Source organism: Ochotona curzoniae, unplaced genomic scaffold (assembly GCF_017591425.1).
Source record: "Ochotona curzoniae isolate NIBS_2020 unplaced genomic scaffold, NIBS_Ocur_1.0 contig_3819, whole genome shotgun sequence".
Taxonomy (NCBI): Eukaryota; Metazoa; Chordata; class Mammalia; order Lagomorpha; family Ochotonidae; genus Ochotona; species Ochotona curzoniae.
Genome location: NW_024466004.1, coordinates 48,409,809 through 48,437,446, shown reverse-complemented (window position 1 = coordinate 48,437,446; position 27,638 = coordinate 48,409,809). Strand labels below are relative to the sequence as shown.

Sequence of the window (27,638 nt, the reverse complement as noted above, 5' to 3'; positions counted from 1 at the left end):
TTTGTTTTTAAAGATTTATTTATTTATTTTTAATTACAAAGTCAGATACACAGAGAAGAGGAGAGACAGAGAGGAAGATCTTCCGTCCTGTGATTCACTCCCCAAGTGACCGCAGTGGTCGGTGCTGCACCAATCCAAACTGGGAACCAGGAACTCCAGATCTCCCACACGGGTGCAGGGTCCCAAAGCTTTGGGCCGTGCTTGACTGCTTTCCCAGGCCACAAGCAGGGAGCTGGAAGGGAAGCGGGGCTGCCGGGATTAGAACCGGCGCCCATATGGGATCCCGGCATGTTCAAGGCAAGGACTTTAGCTGCTAGGCCATGATGCCAGGTCCCATTCCTTTACTTTTTGCAGCTTGACAATGATGCACCTTAGAGAAAGTTTCTTTGGTTGGTTTTGGTTGAGTTCTTTGAGCTTTGTATCTCGATATTCATTTCCATATCCTATATCTGGATATCTTTGGTAAGTTCAACTGTCATTTAATTTAATTTAATAGGTATTTAATGAATTTTCAATTTCCTTCTCTTTCAATGATCATTGTAATAAGAATATTTGTTTAATCTTGTAGGATTTCCTCATTCTCATAAATTCTTTTTGTTTTTTGTTTGATAGGGTTCTTTTAAAGTCTCATGCTGAAGATCAGAAATTCTTTTGTTTGTCAATATTGTTGAAGCTCTAGATGGTACTTTTTATTTCATTACTTGACATTTTCTGCTGGTAGTTTTTTCCTTTTTAATGTTTTCTCTTTAATTTTTTCACTCACATTATAACTGTTACCCCAATTTCTTGGATTGCTTATCTGTATTTTTAAAATCAAATTCAGTCTTCTTAGGATCACTATTTTGAACTCTTTTTTCAGGAATTTATATATTTCCTCAAATGAGAATTTATTTCTGGAGAACTAATGCACTCACTTTGGATTTCATTCTTGCTGCTACTTCTTGATACTTATTACTTTACCTTGACATGTAGGTTTCTGGTATGATAGTTCTGTCATCTTTATATATTTTCTTGGAAAAGGCCTTTTTATTCTGGTGGAAAGTGGGGTGTCATTTGGGTAGCTTTTTGTCTTTGATATTAGATAATTCTAGAAGTGTAACTCTCATTGATATCTGAAGTTGTAGTCAATGTTAGGCAGGACCTACCAGTGCCACAGTTGTCTAATTTGCATCAATTTGTGGAATCAAAATTGTCTGTGAAGTAGAGATATCACAGCAGAGTTTGTGATGGTAGTTTTGCACTGGCAGGTATAGTTCTGTGGTACTAGAATGTAGATAGGAAGTTCCTTAAGTCTCACAGAGTTCGTTTCAGTGGCTCTGAAAAATAGAGTAGTAATTGGGTCTCAAAGCCTGTAGAAGTGAAGATTATGCTGGGGATTTTGCACTTGCAGTTGTGAACCTTACGTAGTGCAATGGAATTAGAGACTTCTTCAGATCCCACAGGCAAGTGTTGGGGTTGGGGAAATTTCAGAACCTACAGTTGTCATTCTGGAGCTGCAGGATGCAGCAGAAACCTTAGGTTTTTGATTTCCTTGGCAAGTTATGCTGCAGGTGATGCACTGGCAGGCACAAATTTTTAACAGTGGAATATGGATAGAATCCTTAGGTTCCACCAACAAATGCAAGTTATTCCAGGCATTATAGCATAAACAGCCACAGTTCCAGGGCTGCGGGTTACTCAGTTCATAGGGCATTCAAGATGTTGGGGCTTGTGCTCTGGCCACTCAGCACCCTGCTAAAAGCTGCAGAAGTGACTTATTGAGGCCCAATCATCTGGATTTGTACCTACATGGGTGGGACTGCTAGAGATAGCCAGTCCAAAGAAGCAGAGGGGGGCTTCCCTGAGTTGTGCAAAAAAAAAAAAAAAAAAAAAGAGTGAGTGTGACTCACGGCTCAAAAAGATCCTGCAGCCGCAGAATGCAGAGGGTCCCACTTTTTGTCCTTTGAAACACCGCGCACTGACTTTGGGGGCTCTGGTAGCCAAAATGCTGCTGTTTACCCTGAAGACAGAATGGAGTTCAGCAGTGACTGCACAGCTCCTGCTTGTGTCTGGGCCTCTGGAGACAGAAGGAGACAAAAGGTTTTGCTCAGACCCCAGTCAGTTTCCTAGACTGGATGTGAAGCCAGTGATGGCCGTAGAATAGTCCTGTAGTTAGTGTCCTGTCCTGTGGTGCTGCAGGAGGCTGTGGAGCTTTGTGCATATGGTTGCCTAGCAAGATAGAGTGACCCCTGGCCAGGGAGCCAGGACAGAGCTGGCTTCCTACGCAGCTCTCTATTGGCTGACAGTCACTGTGCTGTGTAGTTTCCTGGAAACACAGTCCTCTCTTGTTCTGGTTCTTCTCTGTGGTGGATATTAGTTAAGGGTCTTCCTACTCAGCCATCTTGAATCTCCATTTATCCTCTCCCCTTTTCTTTCTTTTTTTTTTTTTTTTTTTTTGGTAAGAACTTTTTATCCATAGTTTCCTCAGGCCTCCATAATCAGCCTAAGGTTTTAGCATAGATTTGGAGTGTTAAAAAGGAGCATTATAGTTGAAAAATAGCTTTCTTTTACCTCTCCAATCATCTCTTTCATGAATCTTTGTTTAATTTCAATCAGAGTTTCTTTGTGGCCAGAGTCAAATTTCTTTTATGTATTCAGGCACTGCTTTTATACTAACACAAGTTACCACTTTTTTATATTCTCTTTGAAAAGTAAAATTTCAATATGTATAATATTCTTTCTTGGATAGCTTCAAAGAAGTTCATACTTTTGATTCTTACCTATTGTGTTTCACTTTTTAGTATCCATTTCCTCTTCTTTTTTTCTGTATTAAGATATGGAATTTATTACTTCATTTTGTTGTTTACATAACACTTATATTGAAGAACTACTGGTCTCATTTCTGTTCATTTCTCAACTTATTTTAGTTCTCTCACACTACGTATTCTGCTGTTGTCCATGAAGCAAACATGTTTATTGAGCATGTATTGGCATGTGATAGACTCTATGGGTATAATTATAAAAAGACATATTCTTTGACCTTGAGGAATTCTTAGTCTGTTGGGGCAAAGAAATATCTCAATAGAAAAGAAAGCACAAATCATACATAACATCTAAAAGCAAAGGCAGCATTTGTGTGTAAAGTGAAAACTGAGTCATGAACATAAGAAGGTGCCACATGGAGGAAGAGAGAAGGCATTCCCAAAGCACCAAACCACAGTGGAAGACTTGAGAGGCTTAGATGTGAAAACACAAGTGCTAGTCAGGGCATGATGGATATTGTGGTGGATCTACAGCTAGGTGCTGGATGTGTGGTAATGAATGGATGGAGGGAAAATTAGTACAAAGGTAGGTGGAATGTTCCGTAACACATGATGTAAAAAAAATATATATCCTTCCTTTAATAAGGTACCTGGATTTATTTTTAGAAGAATGAGGGGAGGAATGAAGTTACCAGAGAGGCAGAGGAGATAAAACAGCAGGTGTTGGTGTGGAAGTCTAGAGGGGCCATCCAGGAAGAAGATTAATGAGAAGTGTTGGATATGCATCAAACTCAAAAATAATTCCCACTCTCTTCTTAGTTGCTCTTTCACTTTCTTCCCATAATGTTTTGATGGTCGATCTAATGAAGAGTCGTCTCCTCAAAAAAGTATCTTGGTCAGTTTGGTCAGGGTTCACAAATGCTTAACATTTGTGGTTTGGGATTTTTCCTTGATTTATTACCACATGATGCATTCTGTTGCGTTTTGGTACTGTGCCACAAAGCTGTCTCAGCCTTCTTTTTTTTCCCCCCTTCCTATCACTTCATTGACATATCCTTGTAGCATGTTTCACAACTGAGTAGTGTGCTATGACTTGCCTCAGTAATTGCCTATTCCTTATTTGTTCTGTCTTTTTCTATGTCTTCCCACACTGATGTAAGTTGAGAATCCTCTTTTGAGTTTCAAGCTTGGTTGAAGGTCTTTCATCATACTGTAAACTTAGTCTTTGTGTTACTTTGGCTGTAGTTCATTCTAAGGGTCTTCTTTTGTTTGTTTCATGAAAAGCCCTTTTCCTTCTTTTTCCCCCTGTAGAAGCACAGGCTCCTCTCCACAGCCCCTGCCATCCTGTTTCTCTCCGCCTCATCGACTCCCCATCTCACTTCAAATCTCAATAGTAAACATATGTTCTCCCTTGTCTATACCTCTTAATTTCTCTTTTCCACTGTTACTGCTTTCCCTGTAATTGTATTATTTAACTTTGTTACGCATTTTCTACTATGGAAGATGTAGTTGAAAATAAAGTTGTATTATATTGAAACATGTTGTATAAAGCAAATTGTTTCCCAAGGAATCTGAAAGTCTCAAGGTACAAGTTAAAGTGGCTGCTATTTTATATTCTTGATTGTGCTGGTGTAAAAGTTTGATGTGTAATAGAAAATTTTTTATTAAGGTTTTTATTGTAAAGTCAGATATACACAGAGGAGGAGACACAGAGAGGAAGATCTGCCATTGACTGATTCACTCCCCAGATGGCCTGAATGACTGGAGCTGAGCCAATCCAAAGCCAGAAACCAGGAACCAGGGTTTCTTCCGGGTCTCTCACACGGGTTGCAGGGACACAAGGCTTTGAGCCATCCTCCACTGCTTTCCCAGGCCACAAGCAGGGAGCTGGACAGGAAGCAGGGCTGCGGGAATTACAGTTGATGCCCATATAGGATCCTGGCATGTGCAAGATGAGGACTTCAGCCACTAGACTACAGCGCCAGGCCCAGTTATAGCGAATATATTTTACTGTACAACCATTGTTAAGTAACTCTACTAAACAGCAAATGAAACTGACCTTGTTTATAATTCTTACTGCTGAACTTCTTGATAAATGTAAAAGAATATTTTTGTGTATTCTGTGGGTTTTATAAGTAACTCACTTTTTAGATGAATTAGAAAAGAGAATGTCTCCCAGAAGGTATATTTTATAATCACTCTTTTGGACAAAGTCATTGTTCCAGACTATTATTTATTTATTTGCCCCAGGTGAGTAAAATCATTTTGTCTTTGAGTCTCATTCTCCTCGTAAAACACAGTTACTACATCTTTGTACTTGGCTCATTGCTCATTGGGATATTCCTGGGTTATCACAAATTGCCTCTGTTCCTTGGCAGAAGTCAATACACTACATGGGAAGTTTGGCCTACTGTGTTGGTCATTGCTACCCACATGAGCTCTGAGACGATAACTTTCTTCCTCTCTTTAGCTTCTTTATTCCATATGTTGCTGCCTCCTATAACATTGTTGTATGCCATCGTAGTAGATTGACAAGGAGTTCAGAATCAGTGAAAAATGTGAGCAATGGATTTGCAAAATTCAGTTTTTATTTCTATGCTTTATTTATTTTCAAAAAGATTTTAGCTTCTGTAACATTTTCAGAATAGCATTGCTGGGAAAAGAATAAATATAATTATTTTTCTTTCTTTCAAACATTTCTTTGTCATTTTTAGCTTTGTTTCACAAAATTTTAAAGTCTGTTTTTATCCATAGTTGGAAACAAAGCATTCATTTTACTCTCTATACTAAAAAGTTTGAACACATAGTACATATATTTTCAATTTCTAACCAACTTGTTACATATGTTATGTCAGCACAGTTTTATTTAATACAGTTTAAAAATGATATTGTCCATACAAGCTTACTTGTTTTGATAAAATCATGATCTGCAATGATACAGTTAGCTGGCAAACAGTCATAAAGTTTGTGGCTTGTTATGGCCAACAGAATTTGACTTTATAGTATGTATCAATCTTTTTCCCAAGAATTATTGTTTGTGTGAATGGTGATATTGCAGATATTTCTTTGGCTTTATGAAACTTTTATTTTCTGATAAAGTTTTGTAGGAAAAGTATAGAGAGCTTATTTGAAACAGTTTGTAGACTGGAGTGAGAAATAATGTCCAAAGAAGTAGTGGGATAGTTTTAAAAGTTCATGACGGTTATTGATGCTGTGGCAAAGTGAATAAAGCTGCCACTTGTGACATATCTATCCCAGATGGGCACCCCTTCCAGTTCTGGCTGCTCCACTTCCATTTCCACTCCCTGCTCATCGCTTTGGAAACTCCTTGTAGGATGATCCAAGAATTTGGGCCCATGACACCCAAGTAGAAGACCTGGAAGAGAAGCTCCTGGCTTCAGCCTGACCCAAGCCTGGCCATTGTTGCCATGTGGACAGCAAATCAGCAGTTGGAGAAAATGTCTGTTTCTCCTTCTCTCTCAATAAACTTGACTTTCAAAATCAAGGAATAAACCTTTAAAAGCAAAACAAAGGAGTCAGCAAGGTGGAGTAGAATGCTGGGCCTCTGCCTGCAGTGTTAGGATCCCATGTGGGCCTGTTTTGAGGCCTGGTTGTTCTACTTCTGAGCTCCCTGCTTATGGCCTGGGAAAGCAGTGGAGGCTGACTCAAGTCCTTTGGCCCCTACAAAGATCTGGAAGAAGCTCCTGGCTCCTAGTGTTGGATTGGCCCAACTCTGGCCATTGCAGCAGTTTGGGGAGTGAATCAGTTGATGGAAGATCTCTAGCTCTTCTCTTTACCCAAACCCAATGAAATCAGTAAACAAGAGAGTGATTTGTACACCTTGCTTAATGCAGCTTAATTCACAATAGCTAGGATTTGGAATAAACTTAGATGTCTATCAACAACAAACTATTAAAAAAATGATTTATATGTATACTATAGAAAACTACTCACCATAAGAAGGAATGAAGTCCTGTCTTTTGCAACAAAATTGATGGAACGAGGAACCATTGTGCCTAGTGAATAAACAAGTCCCAAAATTATAAATTCTTGATTTCTCTAGCCTGTGGAAGCTAACACACGGGGTAATTGCAACACAACCTATATGAAAGGTATCTTGAAATTTGATTATTGTTTATAGCCTGTATATATTCCTGAGGAACAGTTGAGATTTTTTTTTCTCCTTGTTATTTCTTAAAATAGAGTGTTAAGCCTGTGATTGTGAAATGAAATAAAAAATGCCATTGTATGGTGAGTGAGGAACATGGGCAGGGGAGAGGACAGGGTAGAATGTATCACTGTTCTCCTAAATGTGTGTTGTGAAAGGCACACAATTTGTTCAATTTATATAAAAATAAGAATAGTAAAGATATTGTTCATGAAAAATGGAGTGAAAATTTCATTTTGGTACAAAAAATTGAAGTAAATATCTTCAAAATCAATAGAAATATGAAAAAGTATGGATTTCACATTATTGAGAGTTTCAGATTTCTGTAGTTGTAATTTTTTCAACAGGTTTACACTTGTCTTGGGTGAAACTTTGATTAAAGAAGTAATATACCTAAGTTGTTATCCATCCCACCCCCCAAAACACATATACACACTTACTATGTGGTTGTTATTTCAGCACCTGGTAGTCTTGTCCTGAAGTGAATCTGATTCATTCACTTGTGATACATTCTGGAGACACTATAGAACAGAGGAGAGCCACAGAAGCTATATTCTTACAAAAGATTTGTTTGTGTTTGTGGAAAGGTAGATCAGAAGGAGAGACAAAAAGATCCTCTTTATGATGGTTCGCTCCCCAAATGACTGCAACAGTGAGAGCTGAGCCAATCCGACTCGAAGCCAGGAGCCATGCACTTCTTCCAGATCTCCTATGCAGGTGCAGGGTCCCAAGACTTTGGTCCATTCTCTACTGCTTTCCCAGGCTATAAGCAGGAAGCTGGAAGGGAAGTGGAGCAGCCAGGACACAAGCTGGTGCTGATACAGGATCCCAGCACTTGCAAGGTGAGGATTTAACTAATGAGCCAGAGCATCCAGGGCCCAACACAGAGCTGTTTTAATTAACACTTTGTTACCCTTCTCCAGACTAAGTCTGTTCCGGGAGTTCTTGTTCTTGGATTGCAGAGTTCTCCTTTTTGGTGAATCTGCTGACTGCTCTTCCTTGCAGATTATTTTTAGTTGTGGGTTGTGATTCTTTCTCCAGTTTATCATGATACATCTTCAGTTAGGATTTAGTTCTTTTGTCTTTTATAATGTAAGAATGGGGTGGTATTACAGACCATGGAGGTAGGCCTGTACTGCATGCATGGTGCATTATTCCAGATTTTGGCCAAATTTCCCTCATTGTCTCAGTTGACACAATATCTACTTGGGCTTCCTGGTCAGTGTGCTGCTTTTCATGGTACCGCTCTTATAGATAGGGTGATCCCTTCCAGGTTTTGGCTTCTGAATGTATAGACAAGAACTGCTCTTTGTATGATCAAATGCTTATCTACTCTAGAAGGTTAAATGGCCAGGCCTGTATTGTAAATGATGGATCTCAGTAGGAGAAAGGTCACCAGCTGGCCAATTATTGGAAATAGAAACAAACACTGGTTAGCCCCTATAAAATGGGTCTCTGCAAGAGTAGTTTGAAATGAAAGTCATTGGTTTTCATGACTATAGATTCTGCTAGTCACTTTATTGTTATTTTACCAGGTCTTTAATTTTTCAAGTTAGAAAAAAAAATTAGGAAAATTTAGAAAAAATGTAACCTGTTTGAAAAGTTTTATGTCTAATATGTGGCTTTTGGAATAAAAGCATTTTTCCCGAAACTCTGTGTTCTAGGTAAAAGAATGTTACATTTCAGCATTTCTACCTGAAATCAAGCTACAAATTTCAGGCCAAATGGATGATTGCCAACTTTTGCATTTCCTGAGTGCATTCTGTGACCATTCTATCTGGGGTGAGTGATTTCTATGAGTAACTGGCAACAAACCAGATGGCAGCCGTTTGTGGACTGCCCGGACAGATAATGCTATGAGTTATAAATTAAACACTGTCTGGTGATCTGTGATGTGTAAGGCAGTTAATTTACTTGGTCTGGATCAACTGTCAGCTTCTAAAAACTATAGTCCCATAATGTGAAATCTGCAGTTCAGCACGGTTGGAAGAATATCATAATTGACAATAAGGAATCATGTTAAAACCTGAAATTATAGCAGTGCCTAGGATTCTTTTGGATTTATGCATCATCATATATTTGCAATGGTTTAAGGGTTCAAGGACTTAGTATTTCTGGATTGTTGATTGTAATTATCAAATAGGGTTTTCTTGGATCATGCATCTTTCATTGCCTTGGATCAGTTTCGGTTTTCATAAAGCATAAGGAAAGTTGTATACATTTACAATAATCAGGTTTCTTAAAATATTTTGGATACATTGTTTATACTAGAGATTCACATTTGTAGCTTAAAGTGTGTTTTTTCTTTCTAGAAAATTACCTTGGGGGTAAAGCTTGTTTGTTCTCTTATCCATGCATGTTCTGCTTACTTAAATTATTTTACTTCACCAAGCCATTCATTTTTTAGAACATCCTTCAAAGAGTTCATGCATCTTACTGAGGACACCTGACGTTTTGAAGCTTCATAATTCACATCTTTGATGTCACCAGTATTTCCCATGTTAACAGTTTTGACTATGTTTTATTATCTATGCCTTCGGCGCCGAGCCAGGACAGCTGCAAGAGGGGAAATGATGAACAGCCATAGAACTATAGCATCAAACAGCCGAACTTCCCCTCTCAATGCAGAGGTGGTCCAATATGCCAAAGAAGTAGTGGACTTCAGTTCCCATTATGGAAGTGAGAATAGTATGTCCTATACCATGTGGAATTTGGCAGGTGTTCCAAATGTATTCCCAAGTTCTGGTGACTTTACTCAAACGGCTGTGTTTCGAACATATGGAACGTGGTGGGACCAGTGTCCCAGTGCCTCCTTGCCCTTCAAGAGGACACCACCTAATTTTCAGAGCCAAGACTATGTGGAACTTACTTTTGAACAGCAGGTGTATCCTACAGCTGTTCATGTTCTGGAAACTTATCACCCTGGAGCAGTCATTCGAATTCTGGCTTGTTCTGCAAATCCCTATTCCCCAAATCCACCAGCTGATGTAAGGTAAGTCTCATTTTTTAATGGACTAAGTTAAATCGCCCTAAAGCTTTGGTTGTAACATTGGATTCTTTTAAATTGTTAACATTCTCTTAGGTAAATAAGTTTGGTTTTTAAACTATTTCTTCATTTTATATGAAGGTATAATGCATATTTTATATTTGTAACATTTTATCCTATCAAATTATAGGTTGTAATATTTGTTTGCCACATAATTTACTTTGCATGAAAAGCACAATTTGACTTAAAGGCGTATGCTAATGTGAGAAATTAGTAGTAAAACTTGTTTAATATATTTTTAAAGATATATTTATCTTTTTTTGAACAGCATAATTTATAGAGGAAAGTAGAGAAGGAAAGATCTTCCATCTGCTAGCTCACTCTCCAAGTGGCCATGATGCCTGGAGCTGAGTCTATCCAAAACCAAAACCCAGGAGCTTCCTCCAGGTCTCCAACGTGGGTGCAGGTTCCAGGGTTTTGGGCCATTCTTCACTGCTTTTCCAGGCCACAAGCAGAGCTAGATGGAAAATGGAGCAGCTAGGAGAGAAACCAGCATCTATATGTGATTCCAGCACTTGCAGGCTTAGAATTAGCTGTCTGAGTCTTCATGCCAGCCCCTCTTTAAATATTTTCATACAGAAATTACGTTATTGCTTTTACTTACTTGGAACAACTCAAAATAGGCTTTTATAGTGATACTTTAGAGGAAATCCTAAGGGATATATTAGGTAGATGTTTTTGTATAAAGTATGTTCATTGAAAAATAAATGTTGGAGCCTGGCACAGTAGCCTAGTGGCTAAAGTCCTTGCCTTGAATGCTCCAGGATCCCATATGTTGTTTTATGTTCATGAAGTCTCCCTACAAGGAAATTTACACAATTAATTTGCACTTCATATCCTTTCTCTTGTTTTTGTAGTCAGGCTCTTGACTTTTAAACCTATGATTATTTGCCTAGGTGATAATCATATGGGTCAATCTAAAACATCATAATGCAGTCTGCATGTCCCCTAGTCTCTGTAGGCCTAGATTTCATCCTTTGTCTTTTTGTAAGCTTCCATTGTATATTTTCAGATTCTTTATGCAGGTGCAGATCAATAAAAATTATTTTTTCACTTTCCTCGTATACAAAAATGAGCATGACTTTCACCTTGTTTTAAACTTTACTGATTTATTTTAGTAGTATATAAGTCTGAGGAGAGCTTCCTCATTTTTTAAAATTATTTTTAATATTTATTTATGGTTTTGGAAAGGCAGATCACATTTCTGTCAAGAAGTTGAGACAGATAAAGGTCTTTAATTTGTTGGTTCACTCCCCGGATGGCTGCAATGACCAGAGCTGACCAAACTGAAGCCAGCAGCCAAGAGCTTCTTCCAGGTTTCCCACCCTGTGGGTATGGAATCCCAAGCATTTTGACCATTCTCCACTGCTCTCCCAAGTCACAAGTGGGAGTTGGATGGGAAGTGCAGTAGCCTGAACCTGAACTGGTGCCCATATGGGATGCTGGCACTTGGAGGCGGAGCATTAGCCTTTGGGGCCATTGCACCAGCCTCCGAGAGCTTCCCATTTCCTACAGTTACAAGCTACACCTTCTTTATATGTATCACAACGTATTAATCAGTTCCTCATTAGTGACAACTAAGTAGTGACAAACTGATGAGTTGTTTCTAGTCTTTTGCTTTTATGAGACATTAATGCAGAGAGCATCCTTAAGTCACTTCAGTGTACATAATGTTATCTGTGGAATAACATTTCAGGAAGTGATTTAACCAAGACCTGAGGGTTGAGTGAGAGGAAAAGAGAAGTGGGGTAAGGACAGTGCACGTGAAGATCTTGAGCTGAGACAGTGGTTTCTGAAGGAGTGAAAAAGTCTACGAATGTGGAGCGCAAATTATTTGAGACCTGCAATCATGCTGGTAATATTAAGTTCTAAACTAATGTTTTTAGATTTAGGGATTTCCTAAATGTCTATGATTTAGTTTCCCAAATTCATGTAAAGTTGTTATGGAAGTGCTCCAGCGGAAAGCAGTAAGGGAGTGGGACCATGTGGTAAGGAGGGCGACGAAGGCAAAGATGAAATTTCACATGAGCTCCCAGTCTGTTAAGAGGTAGGTTGCCAGGGAGCAGGGCCGTTTTGATTTTGTCCCATCTCTGGCTGTGGCTGGAAGGATGAGTAAGAGGAGAGAAGTATCTTCCATGCACATGCCATGCTTTGGGTGAAAAGGCCCCCAGAACCCAAGGTAGTTGTGTGAAGAAGGTTGCAGGTATAAGCCTGCAAGCAAGCCTGTCTGGAGGGTTGGTCTGCAAATCTAACTGGTGCAGAAGGGAGGAGCCAGCTGTGTTAACTAGGAAACAAAATGGTGACAATAAAAACTGAGCAACTCCTACAGAGTTGTCAGTATATTTACAGTTTTAAATAAGCATACACTAAAAAATATAATACTAACATCATTTATCACCATCTTTTCATAAAATAACCTCAGTTTTTATCAGGAAGTTAACAAAACCAGAATCTTGAATAAAGAGCTGTGGGCAAGTTTGCATGAACACGTGTGCATGTGTGAATATGAACCAATATACATTTCCTTTTCACATTTAATCATGGAAGCCACTTATTTACCTTTGGAACCACTGGCCTGTACAGCCTATTGTTTGTGGTTACCTCAGGTGTTAAGAAGCCGGAGTATCTTGGAGTAGCTCAGAAAGTTGTCAGGAAACAGACTTCTTTTTTTATTTTTTTTAAAGATTTATTGGGCCCGGCGGCATGGCCTAGCAGCTAAAGTCCTCACCTTGAACGTGCTGGGATCCCATATGGATGCCGGTTCTAGTCCCGGCAGCTCCACTTCCTATCCAGCTCCCTGCCTGTGGCCTGGGAAGGCAGTCGAGGACGGCCTGAAGCTTTGGTACCCTGCACGCCTGTGGGATACCCGGAGAAAGTTCCTGGATCCTGGCTTCGGATTGGCATAGCACCGGCCATTGTGGTCACTTGGGTAGTGAATCATCGGACAGAGGATCTTCCTCTCTGTCTCTCCTCCTCTTTGTATATCTGACTTTCCAATAAATTAAATAAATCTTAAAAAAAAATTATTTATTTTTATTACAAAGTCAGCTATACAGAGAGTACAGATGAGGAGGAAAGAGAGAGAGAAAGATCTCTCTCCGATGATTTACTCCCCAAGTGACCACAACAGCAGGTGCTGTGCCAATCCAAAGCCGGGAACCAGGAACCTCTTCCGGGTCTTCCACACTGGTGCAGGGTACCAAAACTTTGGGCCGTCCTCAACTGCTTTCCCAGGCCACAAGCAGGGAGCTGGATGGGAAGTGGAGCTGCCGGGATTAGGACCTGCGCCCATATGGAATCCCAGGCGCGTTCAAGGCGAGGACTTTAGCTGCTAGGCCATGCTGCCGGGCCCCAGACTTCTTATAGTGCAGAAAACTAAACATTTAAAAGCAATTTTTCCTTGTTTCATTTACTTATATTTGTCTGTTCAGGGAATAAAGTAGAAAAGATATATGCAGTTCTACTAGATGCCAGTCTTTTGACTTGTTACCTAGTGCCTTGAGAGAAATGGAAGAAAGATATTCTAGAGTGCCCTGGTTCTGAGGATAATTCTTAATGAATGCTTGTATAAGAGTTAGAAAATATTATATTTTATTGATTTGTTTCAAAGAACTCTAATTCGTTGATCTGATCTATTGTTCTCTTGATCTCTGGTTTATTTCCATTCTTATTTTGATCATTTGTTTTTTCCTGCTAGCTGGGAAGAGATAGATTGATTTTTGGACACATACAGTCTACAAAAATAGAACCTTGAGGCAACTGATTGTCTAAATAGACTTATAACAATGATGGAGATTGAATCAGTAATGAACCCCCTCCCACAAAGGGAAAGCCTTGAACCAGATGGATTCACTGCTGAATTTTACCAAAAATTTCAAGAACTTGCACTAATCTTTCACAAGCTATTCCAAACAATAGAGAGGCAGTCCTTCCGAACTCTTTTCTATGAAGCCAACATCAGCTTAATATCAAAGCCAGATAGAGACACAACAGTATGAGAGAGAGAGAGACCCCAATATCCCTGATGAACATAGATGCAGAAATCCTAAAAAAAAAAAATGCTAGCAAACAGGATCCAACAGTATATGAGATGGATCATTCACCTGGATCAGGTGAGATTTTTATAACTGTCATGCAGGGATGGCTTAACATATGCAAATCAATAAATGTGATTTACCATATCAACAAATTGAATAATAAAAACCATATGATTATCTGAATAGATTCGGAGAATGCGTTTGATAAAATCTAATACTGCTTCAATGCTAAGAGTTAGAAAATAGGCTAATTCAAGATTATAGTTTAGGAAAGAGAAGAGAGAATGACAAATTGAGATAGTAATAAAGGGACTGATTGAAATAAATTTATTTGGTGCTGGGATTTTGTAGTATGGATTTTTTTTTTTATTGTTGAAGGCATTTTAGCTGTATTGAACTTGAGTTGGCAGAAAGAGAGAAAGAAGCTTTCACAGAGAATTTGTTACCAAAGGGGATTCCTAAAGGAGAGGCTTTACAAATTTATCATTATCTAGTTTACTTGGCATTTTGTGCCACAAACCATAACTTTGATGTTTGAAGTCAGAATTGAGCAGCTGCTTTAGTGATTAATTTTTAGACGCACAATTCCAGTTTTTAGTTTTGAATTTCAAGTTGGCTGTGAGATAAGGAGGAGTAGGTCCACTTGTCAGCATACTTGTTTCTTTTATTTTTATTTGTTTTTCTGCACCATTTCTTCATTTTCACCTGGTGAGATTGAGCAGAGTTGGGAGGGAAACTTTCTTTGTGCTGGCTTCTAGATGTGATTACCAACCAGGAGAAATTTGGCTTACAGGAAAGCATTTTGCACCATGATACCTAGCTACAAACCTGAATACAAGTTAGAATATTTGCTTCCTCTGGTGTCCATTAATGAAACATTTCTCTTCCTCTATTGTGCTCCTGTTGCCTCCTGGTTGCCTTGGAGAGAATTTCTCAGTGGTATAACAGCAAGTCAGAAGTCACAGAGAGAGGTAGATAGTGATTTGTTTATTATTTTCAAGCAGTGTACATATAGTAGCATTCCATACCATCAAATGAAAGATTACATGTGCGCATGTAGAGAGCGCTGTAGGTTACCATCCCAGAATTGAGTGCTTCAGGTGCAGACTCAAACATAGTCTGAAAAGGATTCTGGGCACATGCAGTACTCTAGATTTCAGATGCTTCAATAGGTTTACCCACAAGATAAGTACCACATGTGAGAATGATGGCAAACATATAAATGTACAGGACACAAAGGCCATTGCTTCAAGCAGTTTAGCCATAGCATCATTGCCCTGGGTCTAAATGAAGATGTAAAAGAGTTAGGGCTAGCTTCAGAAGAGCATAGGGAAGTGTGTGTTTCTGAATGCTTGGTCATATACACATGTTTCCATTTACTTGCTTGTTTTTGCTGATCAGTTTTTAAGATTCTCACTTTAGTTTTATAGAGTAAAAGAAGCTGGTATATTTCTTTGTTGGTTGAAATAAGCACTTTTCTATCTTGGAAATATGCATTCTGATTTTATTAGGGAATTTTACAGAAAAATTTACTTTAAAATGTGTAGCAGAAAATCAGTTTGGTCTCAGCTAATGTTAAGTATGTACATGCCCATAAAATATTTTAAATAATTTTTCTTATTACATATTTGATTATCAGGAAAATTTTTGAAAATATGTGAATAAAATAATGATTTCCTTGGAAAATATTTTGTATTTAGACATTTAAAATCTTTAATCTGCTTTAAGCATGCTATCACTTTAAAGCGTCTGATGTATATATGACAAGATAAGAAATGTTCATTCTTTATAAATGTCTGAATCCAAAATGATGCTAAAATACTGTTAAACCTGATCTGTTTAAGCATAGGGAAACATTAAGGGAGTCAGTTTAGAGCATCATCTTCACCTTGTCTCTTTTGCATATTCTGCAAGGGAAATGGAGAGACTTCAGTAGACTGATACATTATTAAAACAGAATATTTATGCTCTAATCAGCGACTTTCTTTAAGCTTATATTTGTAATTTTATAATTTAATTTACATTATAATGTATTTCAGATTATACATGAGGAACATGTATTGTCTGAATATTTATGTATTGCGAAGTTCTAGTGGAGGTGATTTCAGGATGTCTATTAAGTATCACAAGACTCTTCCTTGAAGTGAAACAATAAACTGGTTTATTCCACATGTGCTATGAACTGTATAGGGAATCATTTCACAAGATCCTGAGTAGTCCAAAATTCCTCAGCATCATTTCGTACTATAATTTTGCAATAGTAGTATAACAGCAGTAAAAATAAAATTATCAGTTTCCCTATATATTACAGAATGTATCCCATGACTATTGGAAACTGCCTTAAAAATCAGTCATCCTGTTATTTGTCTACAAGTGTTATTCCTATATTTCAGATGGTTCTTGTTCCCTTTTACCCATGTGGCTATATCTCCATTTAGCTATACATTTACATTGATGTTTTCAGATCCATTCCATTGTTAGGAGCCCTTGAGGTTTTTGCCTTGAATCTCTAGGACACTTGTTGGGTCTAGCTTGGCACACCAAGTTGTTTTTTTCTGCTGTATAGGAATTTTCCTTTTTAAACTTGCTGCAGGCTTGTTCCTTGGCATTCTTCCCCTGTCTCTGGAGATTGGTTATAGAGTGTCACCAATCTGTCCATTCCCACTTTCAGCTGCTAGTGAATACAAAAACTTAGACTCTCTACTTTCTCTACTCTTGGTGGATTTTGTTCCTAACTTTCAGGAAAGAATAAGCAAAAAATATCAATTAGGGAACAAGAAGCTGCAAGAGTTCCTACCAATATAGTTTCTTATTCTGTGGTTCTAGATCTCACTGATGATATGTGGCTGAAATCTCTGGAATTTTACCTTAATACTTTTATTCCTAAAGGTAGAAATCATGATGCTTTGTTCGTTCTTCTGAAATTGGTGATACTCACCTTCTTGGCCCCGAGACTGTTAGGATGTCTGTTATTGATGGCCCTATAGTTTTGGCTCAGATTTTCCACTTGCATTTCATACTCTTGCATATTTTTATTTCCTATATATCTTGGCATAGTTAATCAATTTTTACTTAAATCTCCGTAGGTCATCGGGCCAAAGAAATGAAACAACTATTTATTGGCAGGGGAAGCCTCATGATTAATGAACAAATGAAAATATCTCAAGTGTTATTAGTAGCCAATGAATTGTAAGTTATATCATAAGGAGATGTGGCTGACTGTGAAATTAAGAGATAATTTGACAAATACATATGCTTTCAGTGCTCATTTTTATAATCTGTGGACATGATTTTTTTGAAAACAAGTTGTAGTGTATATTGCAAGACTTAAAAATTACTACTCTCTGGAATAATAGTTATTTAAAAACCTTGATATCTGAGGTAAAATATAAGAAATAGAGAAAATGTGTTTATTGTATAAGTTTATCTAATTTTGAGTATGCTAGGAAATAATAGAGAGATAGTAATTATGACCTACATGAGTAGTAAATATCTGAAAATACCATTTGATGAAGAATTTTTAAAATAATTTTGAGAAACAGTTTTATGAGAATGCTTATTTCAAGATAGATTTTGATGGAGACTTGAAGAATTAAATGGGCAAGTCTTAAGTTGGGCATTTCATTTGGGGAACACAACATGAACAAAGATTCAGAGTTGGAAATGGGCTTATGATATGATTAATGATTATAGTAACGATTAACCAGGCTGGGGAGTGAGGGTTCATTTACAGTTGTGTTAGAGGTAATGTTCACCTATTACTAGACATACTGCTGATATAACGATGACTAAAAGATGACATAAAGGAAAATTCAGACGAAGGTTGAATGTGAAACAGTTTCCTGAGGAATCTGATGAAATTGAATGACACGATGAAAGAAAGAGAAATTCAGAGAATGTATGAATGTTTGAGTTTGTATGAAGCCAATATCGGGCATAGAAAAACAGAAGAAGGAGACCTTGATGAGGCAAGATGATGGGTTTTGTTTTTTGGTTTGGTTTAAGAGGAATACACAGGCGGACTCTGTCCTGTTTTCCCTCTTTTTAAGTTTTACTTATACCATAAAACTGGATGTTTTTCAGATTTCTCTAGCTCTTCTAGCTTTTGACATGGCTTTTGTGAAATCCACAAAAATAAACCAACAAAATAAACTTTTTGGAGACTTGTAAAAATAATTTCAGTAGTGAAGCCTGTGTCATTTTTCATTAAAATCTTCTGTGCTCTTGAAACATTACATATATTTGAATTTTTCCCTTTATTTGGTACTTTTGTTTCACACTATATCATTGGGAATGGGATCATAGTTTTAAGGGACCAATAGATCTCATTGTTAACTGTATTATAGAGAAGTTTCTTTCTTTGGCAGATGGGAGATTCTTTGGTCAGAGAGACCTACGAAAGTGAATGCTTCCCAGGCTCGTCAGTTTAAACCTTGTATTAAGCAGATAAATTTTCCCACAAACCTTATCCGACTGGAAGTCAATAGTTCTCTTCTGGATTATTACACTGAATTAGATGCCGTTGTGCTACATGGTCTGAAGGATAAGCCAATGCTGGCTCTCAAGACTTCACTTATTGACATGAATGATCTGGAAGATGAAGACTATCAGGAAGAGGCTGGCTGTGGAATGGGCAGTCTGAACAAAAAGTTTAGCAGTGTTTCCCTAAGGGAAGGGCCAAATAATGGGTATTTTGATAAACTACCATATGAGGTAAGTCAAAAATATTCAGTAGAAATATTAGATGTAACACTGTAAACTTTGTAGTATTTTGGTGTTTATGTTGTGAGATGTCAGAGGAATAAAGGCATTGGTAAGGCTTACATAATCTGATGTGTAGTATATTTTGATTTCGGGAAAAACTACAACAGAATGGTAAGTATTTTTATTGCTTTTGTTTTGGATTAACTTTAGTGATTCTGGATAAATGATTAAATATATTGTATTGTATCACTATTTAACAATAACTACATAAACCAAAATTAATTATACTCAACTTTCGTTTTAAGGGAAAATTAGCTACATTTAAATATGTCTAGTAATGTAGTGTTTTCATTATTTTTTAACTTTAAAAAATTTAATTAGCTTTTCACAGATTCATTATAATTTGTAGATACAGTTCTAAGAATATAATAATGCTCCCTTTCTCCTCCCTCCTTTCGCCCTTTCACACACCTGTCTTTTCCCTTTATTTTCATAATTTAGAAATTGTATTGTAAGTGGATTGAATTTTGAGGGTAGGTTAATCAGGTTATCTCTTTTAGCAATTGTTTAAAAATTCTGAAAGAACTAAATATTTTCGTTTAAAAAATTTTTGATTTAGAAAATTTTAAGGTCTTGCTATTGACAATCTCAGATGATTCATATGAACTTACAGTAAAGATTTCAAAAGGAAATGCTGTATCATTTGAATTTTCATAGAATAAAAATGTTTTCAATTTATTGAAATGAGTGTTATGCTGTCTAAAATGACATATCAAAACCCTGGGCCAGTTTTACTCATTTGAACAATGTAACAAACTGTATGATTTTAAAAGGGTAATAGAAAGAAATCATCCAGCATTTCTGAATTTAAGGATGTTGTCATGTGAGAAAATGCACGTAATGATACCTTAGTCCTAGATCAGAAGGAAAAAAATTTCTGTGATCATATCAGCAAATGTATAAAACAGGTTAACAAAGTGATGACTGTAGAAGTATCGAAATTTTATTCATTTCTTTAAAAAGTCAACATTTTATCAAGCTATCTGTAATTGACTATCATAAATATTTGATTATCAAACACTAGAAATACATTCCCTGATATGATATCCATTAATCATATATATTGCTGATTACAGTGTGAAGGTCAAGGTATGGAGGAAGGTGGATGGGACAATTGTTTCCAATTATTTTTACTAATGTATCTGCAGGGGTGAGGGACAGGAATGGGACCACTGCTTGTAGTATCCAGCATTTGAAGATGGCGGAGGCCTTGATGTGGGGAGTGGTTGTGTGAGTGGTTTTGATAGTTCTGAGATGTTATTGGCTTCACTGCTCCAGGGTTGAGAAAATTCAAGATCTACTGGTTGACATGGTCTACCTTAGTACATCCACACACCCAGACACTTGTTGCAAAGCTTTCCTAGGAGAGTTGTCAAATCTGTTCGACCTTCTATCATCTCATGAGGAACTCCTTGATGTCCTCTGATGAGGGCCTTGAGGAGCTGGCTGTCCTGTGCCTCATGTGCATCTGAACATTCTGTTTACCTCACAGGCATCAGCAACTAAGGAGGCCCAGTCCCACTATATGCATTCCAAAGTCAGACCACTTATCTTGTGATTTTTCCTGTAACTGGGATTTGAGTCTAATGGTTAGATTGGGGAATCCCCAGAGAAACCTCGCCTTATGTGTACTCATAGTCATGCAGGGTCTGGTTCAGTCTGTCATCAGCATCAGCCTATCACATGCTAATGAATGCAGTTGTCTGGTCAGTTCCAGCCCCAGCCCTCTGTCCCATGCAAACCAATGGGTGCTTCAGCCTAACCCAGTCCAGCCCACTACAAGTCTAGCTCTTATGTGCACCAGTGGAAACTGCAGCCTAGTCGGATCAACCTCCATAACCACCATAAGATCTACCTCCAGCCGCAGTTCCTGTGTATACTACCATGTGCTGCATTTCTAGTCCATCCCATCCTGCAACCAGTCTGGCTCTCATACATGTTCATGAGTGCTGCAGCTTGGCTCATCCTGACCTATTCCCAGACTCAGCCCACACATATGTGGACAGGTGCTGTCACCTTGTCTTGCCACCCTGCCCTGAGACCTGGCTCTCAGGCTCACTGGCAGGAGCTGTAGACTAGTAGGGGAGTTCCCCAAGTTGCCCTACCAGGCCTGCTTCCAGACCCAGATCTCATGCATGCTGACAGTTACTAGGTCTCTGCCCAGCATAGTCCACCCCCAGTTCTGGCCTTACCAGGTGTTAGTGGGTGCCGTGTTTCTGCCCACCCCCAGACCAGATTTTCAGGTGCACCCATTGCTTCTTCTACAGCCTGGGCCAGCCTGATCTGCTCCCAATCCCAGTCCCCATGAATGTAGGTGAGTTCTATGGCTATACCTATAGCTCTACTCGCTACCAATCCCAGGTCTTGCACAAACCAGTGGGTTCCACAGACCCACAGGTATGAGCCCACATATCTCCTACAGAATCTGTCCGTAGACCTGGTTCTCTCACATGTGGGTATACAAAGAGGATTTCATTCACATTTATTTAGGAAGTATAAGAAAACTTGAAAACAGTGCTTATCTCCTTGGTAAAGGATTGTTATTCTTGAGAGTAGAGGGTGAAACACTTTTCATTTTTTTACCTTTCTTCAGTGTTTAGGTTTTCTAAATTTTTACCCGATTTTTAAATTTTTTGTTGTATTTTTACATGTCAACAGATTTGTATAGATGATTGAATTTGATAAAATAGTTACTCCACTAAAATGGGTATAGGGACCACTGCACAGACTATGCAGTAGGAGAGACTATGTTCCACGCTGACTACTGTGTGTCTGTGGGAATTTGTAGCCAAGGAGCTCACTGAGGTTAAGTGGGTGGGAAAACATCAGGAAACATGAAGAAGCATTAGTCAGATTCTGGCTAACTCAAACCAACAGGATTTCTACTAAAGTGATTGGACATCACACAGGTGGCCCACACCTGGAGGACTTGTATGGGGTGAGCACTCCTGTTAAACTGATTTTACAAGGATGGGTTCAAAATGCACACCTGATATTAATTTTAGAAAAAGATAATATTAATTTATTTGAAAGGCTGACCGAGAGACAGTAAAGAGGCAAGAAAGAAGTCTTCCATCTGCTGGTTCACTATGTCCTCAAATGGCTATAACAACCAGGTATGGGTCATGTGGAACCAGGAGCCAGGAATTCTCTTGAGGTCTCCTACATGTGTAATAAGGGCCCACGTACCTGGACCATATTTTACTGCCTTCCAGATCCATTAACAGGGAGCTGGATCAGAAGGCGGCAGCTAGCACTCAAATCGGCATTCTGATATGGGATGGCAGTGTCATAAGCAATCACATAACGTGCTGCAGCAGAATTAAATGTCTAGTTCAAATCTTATTATGTAAAGCACATTCATTGATCAGGCAATGTTTATGTTTTATTAGCATTTCATAATTTATTTTAAAAATTATATTGTTGCTGCTGTATGTATATTGACGCCAAAACAGCAAAATTCTGAACTGAGACACTGAGTGTACAACGCTACATAAATTGCAGAGGAGCAATTCAGTTAAAGGGCATGATTACAAGATGGGTGTTTGGCCTGGTGGCCAAGTCTGGTTGTGATTGTGTGCATTGCGTAACTGAGAATCTGGGCTCAAATCTCAGCTCTACTCCCAGTTCTAGCTTCATGTCAGTACACACCTGGGACGCAGCAGGTGTTAGCTCAAGTAGTTGGGTCCCTAGCACTCCTGTGGGCCAACTGGTTTGTATTTCTGGCTCTTGGCTTTGGCCTGACCCAATCCGAAGCCAATGTGGACATTTAAGAAGTGTTCTCCTTATGTCTGGTCATCTTTTTCACCATCTCTCTGCCTCTCAAAATTATTTAAAGGCCGTAATTACAGAAAAGTAAATAAAAAACTCTGAACCTTCTTTTTTTCTGTCCTTTTTAACATTTACAAAAAGATTTATTTATTCATTATGAAAGAAGAGTTACAGAGATAGAGAAGGAAAGAGTGAACTCTTCATCTATTGGTTCACTCCCCAAATGGCCACAACAACCAGGGCGGGAGTAGGCAAAAAGCCAGACTCCAGGAGCTTCACCTGGGTCTCCCACATGCATGATAGGGGCCCAGGCTCTTGGGCCTGCTTCTGCTGCCTGCTTTAGGCTGTTAGCAGGGAGGTGGATTGGGAGCCAAACTGCCAGGACTCGATCTGGCACCCATGCCAGTGGCATTGCAGGAGGTGGCTTTACTCACTTTGCCACAACACCAATACCATTTAGTCACAGTTGGTCTTTTTTGCTTTAGAATCCTTGGTTCAAAATTAGGTTATTTAAAGAGAAATCGTTCGAAAACTAAGCTAGATCTGAGCTGTTCACCATTCAGAAAAAATAATGGAGCAATTGGGAGTGTTTGGTGCCTGCTAGACACAATGAGCTACACAAATTGGGGCTCTTGGAGGATTTTGTCTCTTGGGCCACGCATGTCCTCTGGTTGGGGGTTGCAGGCTGCTGTACAAGGTGAGGGCCCTGCCAGGTCTTGGTGGCAGCTCTCTGACCTCCCCAAACTGAAGAGTAGTCCTCCTTGCTAAGATTAACCTTGACCCTAAAAGTAAAGCATGGCTAAAAGCTTCAGGATAAGTGGAAAAGGAAGACACATACTGAAAAAAAAAAAAACAAAGGATGCTCCAAAAGAGCTCAGCAGGCTTAAAAGTATTCTCAAATTAGACGATAATGCTTTCATGAAGGATGTTAAATAACAACTGTACTAATGCCTGAACATTACCAAGAGTTAATAGAATGTGAGCTGACAGATGAAAAAGACGCCATGGAAAAGAGACTGAAATTAAGAGAAACAGAAAGCCTTGTGGACCACTTGGGCAGTCCCTAATGTGGATGCACCAGAGGTAGACGAAGGTTGGAGGCAAAGAGAGAGGCATGAAAAGGAAAGAACAAAGCAAAGGCACAAGGATCTGGCCGCACAGACTCTTGTTAGGAACCTGAAAGGCTCCACGTGACAGATGCTTAGTGACAGTGTGTGCATTGGTGTCTGCCCTCGACAAGTGAAAACTGTATTTTAACTTGACCTTTATTTGCTTCAGTTCAAATCCAGTGTAACTCCTTAAGTTTGGGGAGAAAATTAAAATATTGTCTGTGGTGAATGAAAGCTGTATTCACATTCTAATGGGATGCTGTCTAATATCCAGGTGTTAAAATGCTGTCAAATGTTAATGTGTTTAGATTGTTCTTAAAACTTGGTCATTATAATTGTTGGTACCAGCAATATCAGGCCACACCTAAAGAGCAGACTGATGGAATTATAACTCCTTACGAAAGAATGTACTGTTGTGATAACATGGGAAAAAATCAGTTGGGGGGGGTGGGAATTGGGATTTGGAATGGGAATCCCAGACTATACAGAATTATATGATAAAATTAAAAAAAAAAAAACTTGGTCATTATAGTCAGTAAAGGGTAAACAAATGATATACAAATAAATTCAGGTTCAAAAAAGCTGTAAGCATATTTAAAAATAAAACTCAGCTTTTAAAAGAAGGAAAAATAAGAAGTTGGTATTGTGGCATAGCAGGTAAAGATTCTCTGTCTCTCTTTCCCTCTTTTTCCCTCCCTCCCCTCTTCCCTCCCTCACTTTCTCACTCTGCTTCCATCCCGCCCTCTCTGTAATTCTGACTTTCAGGTAAAAAAATAAATATTTAAAAGCAAAAACTGTGGATTATGTCAGGGAGATAACTTTAGAGACAAACACCTTTTTGATACTACCTTCTTAATTTTTTGCATCTGTTTACTCCTCTGTCATCGGTGCCTGCCAGCTTACATAGCCCCTTCTCTTCGCTGGAACTCTGTATTACCCCTGTGTAATCTCCCATCTTGCCCTCTTCAATATCACCACCTGCAATGAACTTCCTGAAACACAAGTCCAGAGCATGTCAATGGGCAGTTTAAATCCCGTCATTGTTTTCAGGAAAAATCGAAACTTCTTTTTTTTTTTAAAGAGTTATTTATTTTTATTACAAAGTCAGATATACAGAGAGGAGGAGAGACAGAGAGGAAGATCTTCCATCCCACGATTCACTGCCCAAGTGAGCACATCGGCCGGTGCTGTCCGAAGCCGGGAACCAGGAACCTCTTCTAGGTCTCCCACGAGGGTGCAGGGTCCCAAAGCTTTGGGCCGTCCTCAACTGCTTTCCCAGGCCACAGGCAGAGAGCTGGATGGGAAGTGGAGCTGCCAGGATTAGAACCGGCGCCCATATGGGATCTCGGGGCATTCAAGGCGAGGACTTTAGCTGCTAGGCCATGCTGCCGCACCAGAAAAATCCAAACTTCTTGTGGGAGTGTCACTCAGTCCTCACCATTAGACTCTCCTCAGCTGCTTTGCCCTTCAGCCTTTTAAAACCAAGTCTTCTCACACAAACACATTTCACCTTTGAAGTTAGAGTTGTGTGTTGTGTGGGCCCTAGCAGCATCCTGTGCCACTGTCGAGACTTGTAATATATATCACTGTGCGCACCACTTAATCCCTGCTGCGCTGGGAGCACTCTGTGATGGGGAGCCATTTCTTTTCTGTCACTGTCGTCTGGCATGCAGTTGTTTAGTGTTTAGTCATCAACAGCCGATTGCATCTTTATATGTTAAAAAAGTGGATAGTCAAGATGAGCTGAGTATATTTTTTGAGCAGCTTTGAAAAATAATTTCATATTAAGTATTTTTAACACTTTGGGATTTTATTTACTATGTGAAAATACTGTTATAAAATATATGACTGTTGTTTTTTGTTAGACCACATTATACACATGCTTTATAAAGTAATTCTGTTTTTCCACTCTTAATGATTTTGGTTTCTCTGTTTCATATAGCTCATTCAACTGATTCTGAATCATCTTACACTACCAGATCTGTGTAGATTAGCACAGACTTGCAAACTACTGAACCAGCATTGCTGTGATCCTCTGCAGTACATCCACCTCAATCTGCAACCATACTGGGCAAAAGTAAATGACAGCTCTTTAGAATTTCTACAGGCTCGATGCATTCTCGTCCAGTGGCTTAATCTATCTTGGACTGGCAATAGGGGCTTCATTTCTGTTGCAGGATTTAGCAGGTTAGTGCAAAGCCTTGTTGAGGTTTTGTTTTGTTTTGTTCTGTTTTCTCACCAGCATGCTGTATTGTTCTTCAGTATATAATTTCAAACATATACTCTATATCTCACAAAAATAAAAAGCGTTTTCTGTGTCACGTCATGTTCAGAATGTTGCTGTTTATAAAAATGATTAAGTTTTACTATTCAGCTTTGCTTCACATTTTTAAAATCTCAAGTGACTTTCAACAGAACTCCTTTTTTTTTCTTTCGCATTTTCAGCACAGGTGATTAACACATTTTAAAAACTATTTCCAAATCAAAATCTACCTCTAATGTGATTTGTCATAAATGGAAAACAATTTATTATAGAACATTTTAAATTTAATCTTAATTACATGTGCAATACATCACCCAAATTTAGAAGCTCATTTAAACTAATTACGTTGAAAATGCAATTGCATGCTAAATAGACGACCACACTTGGCAGACCTGCCCAGGTGTTTCTGCTCCTTTCTATTTAAGCATTTAGTTTTCTTACCATTAAATGTCACCTGTTAAACATTTGAAAGCTTACACAAGTGCATGTTCATTTAGTAATGCCACAGTAATTTTTCTTATGGTGCAAACAGGTGTTTTTATTTTAACTTTGGTGATGATCTCATTTTATGTTACATAAAATCTCATTCCTATGAAGCTAAATAACAAAGAAGTAAAAACTTTGGTGAAATAATCTGTTATTTTTCATTGACATATTTATACTCTTTTATCCTGCTTTAGTTATAGTTATACATATCCCCAGTAGACTGATTCTTGAATAGTAGTGTATGAATTAGAAATTAATATATGGAACCTTGTTTCCTTTTAAGTTATAAAAAGATGCAATTCCTGAAGTAAGTATTTGATATTAAATTTGGGTGAAGTCATAATGTTTGTAATAGTGGCATGTTCAAGATACCAACATTGGTAGTTTGTGCATAAAGGTTAAAAACAAACCCAAACAGAATTAACCTAGAACACATGTTGGAACCCTGGATGCACTGAGTTTCTTTTCTGTCAGAAATTGAACTAGGGGATGGGATCCATTGCTAGATATTTGACAGCTGTTCATTGGAACACAATGAGTAGCAGAAAGGGCATGATTCCTTTCTTCCTCATCAGAAAGGCCATCCATCTCTGACATCCCCATAACTGCAGACAGATTAGTAAGAGAAAAGTCTAAGAAATGTTTGTAATCATGGTTTCACATGATACAGCAATTCTAAGAACAAAGGTTCATCAATGCAAGGGAAACCATCATGCTGAAGTTTGATGAAGTAACTGGGCCAAAAATGGTGTGGTGTATTCATAATAGACAAAGTGGGAGACCTTTCTAAAAAAAAATGGAAACCTAGCAACGCCTCTCCATTGAGGCTTTCTTTGCCTGTTTGTGGTGGCATTTCTGGATCTGGTTCAAGGTCTTTCTAGAAAGAAGGTCTGATGAACATCTTATGACCTCCTCTTGGACAAAGCTAGGTCAACAAACCTCTATATGACCAGCCTTTAGATAAGTAGGGAAAGCTTGTTGTAAATACTCTTAGGCTTTCTGACTTGTTTTAATATCTGTGACCTGACTTGGGAAAGTGGAATTCTGCTGACTGTAACTTGTTTCAGAGAAGGATGGGGACCAAGAGCCAGGAGGGCAGAAGATGGTCAGAGAGATGTGGGTCCAGAGACTGCTTCTGAGGCTCTCCAGCACCTTGTGCAGAGGACTCAGCATGCCAGAGTACTGTAGTTGGGGTATTGATTTTTTGTTTTCATAGATTTTATTTATTGGAAAGGCAGAGTGACAGAAAGGGT

The 27,638-nt window shown here is 38.6% G+C and overlaps 1 protein-coding gene across 2 annotated transcripts in view; it reads left to right on the top strand.

Annotated features, from left to right (window-relative positions):
• Positions 1 to 8,604: 8,604 nt before the first annotated feature.
• The window catches only part of FBXL4 (F-box and leucine rich repeat protein 4), a 54,364-nt gene continuing 35,330 nt past the window's right edge, over positions 8,605 to 27,638 (top strand). The window contains exons 1-4 of one of the 2 annotated variants that reach the window (XM_040983803.1): positions 8,605 to 8,691; positions 9,317 to 9,901; positions 18,360 to 18,705; positions 25,579 to 25,823. In XM_040983803.1, coding sequence (XP_040839737.1) covers positions 9,390 to 9,901; positions 18,360 to 18,705; positions 25,579 to 25,823 — 1,103 coding nt within the window. In that variant the 5' untranslated portion in view covers positions 8,605 to 8,691; positions 9,317 to 9,389. Of the gene's footprint in view, positions 8,692 to 9,301; positions 9,902 to 18,359; positions 18,706 to 25,578; positions 25,824 to 27,638 lie in introns of both variants that reach the window. The other variant, XM_040983802.1, reaches the window with a different exon arrangement.